The sequence below is a fragment of the Limulus polyphemus genome, unplaced genomic scaffold (assembly GCF_000517525.1).
Source record: "Limulus polyphemus unplaced genomic scaffold, Limulus_polyphemus-2.1.2 Scaffold4603, whole genome shotgun sequence".
NCBI lineage: Eukaryota > Metazoa > Arthropoda > Merostomata > Xiphosura > Limulidae > Limulus > Limulus polyphemus.
Window position 1 is genome coordinate 52,972 of NW_013670213.1, and position 7,372 is coordinate 60,343.

The following is a 7,372-nucleotide window of genomic DNA, read 5'->3' on the forward strand; positions in this document are numbered from 1 at the left end:
TAACTTTATTTAGCACTAAATCACATGCAGATTACTGACTGCAGTATGGTTTATTACTAACATGAACTTAGTTCCCTCACCAGTGGTAGTGAGGCGTGACATACCTGTACACGTTTAAACACGTTACACCACAACTTTATTTAGCACTAAATCACATGCAGATTACATACTTGTGTGATTACCTTTCTATTTCAAGTCGGCCACACTAGGAGGTGTGCACGTGTTGCTTCCGACATCGTTTATTTAATTCTATGCAAAGCTACTCAAGGGCTATCTGCACTAGCAATCCTTAACTTTGAAGTGATAGACTAGAAGGAAGGCTCCAACTACCACTGCCAACTTTTTACTAATGAATTATGAGATTGTTCATCAGATTATAAAACCCCCACAGCTGAAAGGGCAAGCACATTCAGTGTCAGGTTTTAAGCCCAACTTCTAAGTGACCAGGATATTTTTATATTCACTTTTGAATCTGACTGTGAATGATATGCAAGTGGACTCTATTGACATACAGGCAGTTTTAAGGACTTAAAAAAATTGCCTTACCCTATCTCAAACTTATTTCACAAGAAAAATAAAACATGAATATTTTATACTTCATGACACGACAGCAAGTTTTTAAACGTAAAAACAGCAGAGAACTTAACTTTACCATGATTAAACAGAGGAAGACTAATTGTTAAAATATATTTATCCTCCCCAAATGTGCAAGTATTACTTAATAGTAACGTTCTACCTGCTGCTTTAAGATGTGGTCATATAAACTTGAAAATGTAATTTACCAATCAGAATGTGTGTGTTTAAACCAAAAACAAAATCACTAACAGTGGAAGATACTCAGTACAACGTAATGTTGGAATGAAGAGGACACATGAAAGTGTTGAAACGTGTATCCATGTAATAAACTATTTTGAAATCACTAATATTGCTGGTTTTTTCCCTTTAAATATTTACTACAATTCTCACTATTGAACATTCTTTATTCAATAACTGGAACAGCATGATACAAGCATACATAACCTAAAAAATATCCAGATTTGTCAGTTTTAATCAAAATAGGATAAATTACTTTAAATTAATGGAAAAGTAGAACATGTTTTTACGTCTTAAAGATCTCTGCCAAAACATCCATGCTAACTTAGCTCGGTCAAAAAATAAGTAAGAAATATCACCAGCATATTTAGGAAGTTGAAAAATTATGGAAAATTTATTTGAATCCTTTTTTGTTAGTAGATGTGCTCACGTTAAAAATGAAAGAGGATGTGTTTTTACTTATTCATTCTTTTGATTTAACTTGTCAGCATTAAATTTCAAGACTTAATTCAGACATCTAAAAACTGGAAAATGTGTACCGAAGAACTTAATATGTTTACATACATTGAAAGAAACGGATTTGACTTACTAATTTTCACAAATACAATTCACAGACTAATGATGTCATTACAAGTAAACACATTTAGTTAAAGTCCTTTGATTTTTTCACAGTAAAATATCTTAAAGCAACTATGACGATACGAATTTAACAAACTTTTATGTTAACTTCACATAATTGTTTAGCAAGTACTTCCAAGTAATTAAGTTGTCTAAATACGAATGATCAGCATTTGTGTATTATTTAAAATCAATATTTCATATTTACACAACTTTAAATCCTTTAATATATAAAACATCGATATTAATTATTTATTAAACTCATTATCTAACTTTGTTACATAATTACTAGTGGAAACTTTACCACACAAATTAAGAAACGTCGATTCAAAATTTAAAAGTAATAATAACTTCACAAAAAAGTTTAAAGTAAATTATGGACATATATCTAATTCAAAAAACTTGGAAACAATATCACGGATCTCTTACTTAAGAAACTTTTCAACCAAAGTTTAAGATATCAATGAGCATCTTCAAGAATAGCTTTTGATAACAATGGAAATCAAAGGTTGTCTGAGATAGAAAAACTCCAATTCTATATGTGTTAAATGTCTTTGATTTCGGCATTTTAAAAACATTTACATTAAAGCTAACAATATCACATGGTTTTGGATATGGAATGACAACAGAAACAAAGATATTTATCAAAAATTGGGTACATAATAAAAACATTAACAGAAAACTAACGTACACAGTATTGTCATACAGTTTGAAATCAAAATTTATAACACTTTTAAAGTATTTTGTTCTTAGCTAGATACATTAACAGTTGTTTTTTCAAACAATCTACCATATTTGTTTTAGATAACCCTCATACATCTGTCCTACATAACAAGACAATAAAAATGAACACTTTAAATATGTATTTCAATAAACTGTCCTTAAAACACGCATCTTAAGAAACTCACCAAAGAACAGCATTTTTCAAGCTTTCATTATCGGTTAGCATATTCAACCTGAAACAGAAATTTATTAGTTTTACTCGGCCTAATTAACATACTGAATTAGCTATTCTGATGACATTATAAGGATCATTAACAATTTCTAACACCAATACATGAATTTGAAACTTGTTCGAGACTGAAAATGTGTGTGATAAATCTATAAGTTTGTGAATATGACAAGATAAACTTAAGCACATATTCACTCATCTTAAACTTAAGCACACTATATAATTATTTTACAGCTAGAAACAAGGAGAGTTAACTAAAACCCAAACAGATTTATTTATTTCAAAATTTATCCCTCAATAATACAAAAATATTTGGTATGAAGTATGAACTCCTAATACATTGACATAAAACAGGCTCTAATCTCTTTAAACTGATGAGATAATAGTGACAGAAAGTACCGTAAGTATTATACTGTTACAAATAGCATCATTAAGAATAGTTCAAATTAAAATACAATCTTGAGATCCACTGGTATATACGGTTACAAATGACATCCTTGGGAAGAGTTGAAATTAAAATACAATCTTGAGATCCACTGGTATATACGGTTACAAATGACATTATTAGGAAGAGTTGAAATTAAAATACAAGCTGACAAACTAACCAGAAGCTACTTGAAAACTAGTGCAACTTCAGGATAATATCTGAGAAAAAAGTGAACACTGGTAGAGATAACAATGAAAGTTTGGTTTTTACTCATTTCTGATTACAGCAGAATACCGAACAACAACTGGACACCACTCACATTGGACTAACAGTAAGATCAGGTAAATCAATAGAAAATAAAACAAATCTGTTGACAGAGAACTACAGCAATCAAGACAATAATGGAACTGAGACTAGTCACATATGGCTAAAGACGCTATTAAATACAGAAAAGTATCACATTAGTGAAGGAGATTCCCAATACATACTTGACTTTAAAAAAAATTTTTTGTAAGACCACAAAATTGGACAGAACATTTCCTGAAGGTCAGTATTGGATGAGACAGATAATATTTGGAGAAAAACATATACAATTAGTTATGATTAACACCAAAAAGCTGAGGAAATCAGTATTAAAGTGCTTAGTAGTGTCTTAAAACTAATCACTTCATTAGTCTATTGTGTTTGCACAGCTATAGCACAAACATGTATAGTCTTTATTTTAATGTAATACGTCACTTTGAAAGAAAAAACACTAAAATATTTCCTTTTGCTGTAGAATTTCTGGTTTTTTTATTGTTGATCAGATAGTTTAATTTTATATATACAATCAGTTTGAAATTTAACGTTTTTCTTCTGATTGAGGTAATCGTTATTTCAAGCTATAAACTGTAAAAAAATACCACCTAAATTGACAAAGATTTATAGGTGACCTAAGTCTTTTCAAAATGGTGATAGGTCAGTCTAGGTAACAATAGTTTTGCTGCTAATATTGTTGGTCAAATCAATTTATATCTAATAAACAGATGTTTTCAATAAACTACAAGTTCATTGTTTGAATATGGTAAACTTAACAACAATATTTAACAAATAGGGATTTGTTTTACTGGAACATTTTGTGATCATGCTTCATAGACTTCATGAGGCTTACCTGATGTCTTGTCATTGAAGAAAACTGCTATAACGTTCCAAAAAATATGATTTAACAAGAAAACATTTTCAGGAACAAAAAGAACGTCTAAAGAAACTATAACAAAACCCTCAGATCTGTGGTTTGTTTCAAGTCTTCTAAACTTTCCAATAAATAATGTTCATTTTTTCTGCAGATGCTACATGCCTTAACTTCTCACACCACTATGTTATCTTTACATATTCATACTGTTTGTGAAACTTGCCTGATCTGTGCTGTACACCAAGTGTTCTCACACCACTTTATCATCTTTACATATTCATACTGTTTGTGAAACTTGCCTGATCTGTGCTGTACACCAAGTGTTCTCACACCACTTTGTTATATGTACATATTCATACTGTTTGTGAAACTTGCCTGACCTGTGCTGTACACCAAGTGTTCTCACACCACTTTGTTATCTTTACATGTTCATACTGTTTGTGAAATGCACCTGATCTGTGCTGTACACCAAGTGTTCTCACACCACTTTATTATCGTTACATATTCATACTGTTTGTGAAACTCACCTGATCTGTGCTGTACACCAAGTGTTCGCACACATCTTTATTATCTGTACATATTCATACTGTTTGTGAAACTCACCTGATCTGTGCTGTACACCAAGTGTTCTCACACCAGCACAGATCAGGAGTTTCATAAACAGTATGAACATGAAAGTTTTATTAATGAATTGCTCCAAAAAAATAGTAAACAGTCAAATTTAAATGAATTTTTCTAATTCTTGTTTTAATTGTTTTGAAATATGTCAATAATCATAAAAATCCAGCTTTCAAACTTTTAGGTGCTATGTTTGCTACCCTATATCAATAAACATTACTTTAACTGCTGAATTTTTATTTCATCGGTTAACGTTATCATTCAGTTATTGCTTGTGTTCCGAAGTGATTACAATAAGCGGCATCCAGTGTACTTTATAATCTTCAATACACAATGGTATTTAAACTTTGCCTGTTGCTATTTTCAAAGCTGTTCTTCATTAGTAATTGTTCCCACCCTGTTATGACCTCAGAACAAGTAATAATAAATCAATACAGAGAAAGGTGATCACAAGAGAAACAAGATTTAGTTAACTGTATTCTTAAGGGAGAGAGAGAGTAGATTCTTTGTAAATAAAAACTTATGCTTTAGGATGGGCAGAAAAATTCTAAATAAATTGACATGCTGTGCAAAGATGTGAAGTATGAACATTTTTCTTTACAAATTACACTAAATAAATGTTTCAAAATATCAATCCTAAAATATGTTTTTGAAAATGTCAACATTATTTCTACTTAAATTTTGAAATTTGATATGTAGGTGTGTGCTCAACACCAGAAAGGGGCTCACTGGTTGATATGTAGGTGTGTGCTCAACACCAGAAAGGGGCTCACTGGTCCATAAAGGGTTAATAGAACAAAATAAGTAAAAAGCCGTAAGTATACTTGGTTATCTTAGACTACATCTGTGTGCGTGTGTGTGTGTGTATATATATATATATATATACAGACATATGACACACAACATTCAGCCTTGATAATGGAAGCAGAATGCATTCGAAACGCGTCGGTCAACTCATCACTAGTTACAACTTTTACCCGTTGTTCTAACAACCTTAAGACGGCTTATCGACTTCTTGAGAAGAATTCTAAAAAGAAAGTAAACCTACAGACATCGGTCTTGTTTAACAAAATCTGCCTACAGACATATGAATGAATGTATGTATACACACACACAAGATACTTGCTTGAAACATATATATACATTACAATGTTATCTAAATCAATATTGCTAGATGCACTTAATTTAGAGAAGGCTTGATAAATATTTGAATAATAAGTTTAGTTTAGTGGATAGGACAGCCTAGATGGACCAACAGGTCCCTCGTTGTCCTTAAATTGTGTGTTTACGTTTTTTTCCATGTAATAATAATTTTGAATTTTATTCTAAAGGATTATGAACGAACATAAAAATATGTTCTAGCCCAAGAGCTTATGATTATTGTTTTAATACAAATGTGTTTACCTGGGAACGACTCAACAGAATAACACTATATTCCATAAATTCTCCTCGTGTTCTTACGGACAATTTCCAGAACGTCGTTAAGAGAAGTTGTTGGTCTGAGTTCAGCAATCTGAGCTGCCACGTGGATCACCAACCCAGGATGTGACCACATCATCTCTGGAGGTGCCTTATACAAACAATACGAGGAAAACATCAACAGCATAAAATACAGTTGTTGTCTAGATATCAGATGATCTGACAGATACTTCGAAGAAACGTCAGAGCTGATTACACGTCAGTATAGGATGTATAAACAAATTACATCTTTCACTAAGAGTGATGTATTAAAAAAATAACAATTAACTGTATATATCTGAATCCAAAAATTTCAATGCAATTATCAATCAAATACATGCCAACACCTGGTCATAAACCTGCATATCTATGTACTGTTTGTAAAAATATTCTTAAAGACATGCTATCCAAGTTTCCTCTTTTCAAACAAATTAGAGAAAAACTAAATTACTGAAGAATCAACCAACATAAATATAACTTTATATAATATAAACAGGAGAGTCTAGACAGGATAGTGTGTTTCAAACAGTGTTACAGAAGGTAATATAAGCTGTATCCAGGAAAGTCTAGACAGGGCAGTGTGTTTCAAACAGTGTTACAGAAGGTAATATAAGCTGTAACCAGGAGAGTCTAGACAGGGCAGTGTGTTTCAAACAGTGTTACAGATGGTAATATAAGCTGTATCCAGGAAAGTTTAGACAGGGCAGCGTGTTTTGAACAGTGTTACAGAATGTAATATAAGCCATATACAGGAAAGTCTAGACAGGGCAGTGTGTTTCAAACAGTGTTACAGAAGGTAATATAAGCCATATACAGGAAAGTCTAGACAGGGCAGTGTGTTTCGAACAGTGTCACAGAAGGTAATATAAGCCGTATACAGGAAAGTCTAGACAGGGCAATGCAATTCGAACAGTGTCACAGAAGGTGATACAAGCTATATACAGGAAAGTCTAGACAGGGCAATGTGTTTCGAACAGTGTCACAGAAGGTATTCACTACACTTACCATTCTTCTTCTCCAATATATCAAACCTACCCTTAAAGTGACTACAAACATCATCTTTGTTTCAAATGTTTAACAAGTTGAAAGAATTACGGACTTTTAATGTTTCAAGCGTTTAACAAGTTGAAAGAATTACAGACTTTTAATGTTTCAAGCGTTTAACAAGTTGAAAGAATTACAGACTTTTAATGTTTCAAGCGTTTAACAAGTTGAAAGAATTACAGACTTTTAATGTTTCAAGCGTTTAACAAGTTGAAAGAATTACAGACTTTTAATGTTTCAAGCGTTTAACAAGTTGAAAGAATTACAGACT

General features: G+C 31.8%; 2 protein-coding genes across 2 annotated transcripts in view; one reads left to right on the forward strand and one right to left on the reverse strand.

Annotated features, from left to right (window-relative positions):
- LOC106471409 (UDP-xylose and UDP-N-acetylglucosamine transporter-like) overlaps positions 1 to 5,520 on the forward strand; it is a 35,236-nt gene extending 29,716 nt beyond the window's left edge. Inside the window, exon 11 of the mRNA XM_022400007.1 lies at positions 5,299 to 5,520. The gene's annotated coding sequence lies outside the window, so the exon portion shown is untranslated. The remainder of the gene's footprint in view (positions 1 to 5,298) is intronic.
- LOC106471410 overlaps positions 1,998 to 7,372 on the reverse strand; it is a 17,105-nt gene continuing 11,730 nt past the window's right edge. Inside the window, exons 7-8 of the mRNA XM_013932005.2 lie at positions 6,004 to 6,169; positions 1,998 to 2,387 (exon numbers count right to left, since the gene is read on the reverse strand). Coding sequence (XP_013787459.1) covers positions 6,029 to 6,169 — 141 coding nt within the window. The 3' untranslated portion in view covers positions 1,998 to 2,387; positions 6,004 to 6,028. The remainder of the gene's footprint in view (positions 2,388 to 6,003; positions 6,170 to 7,372) is intronic.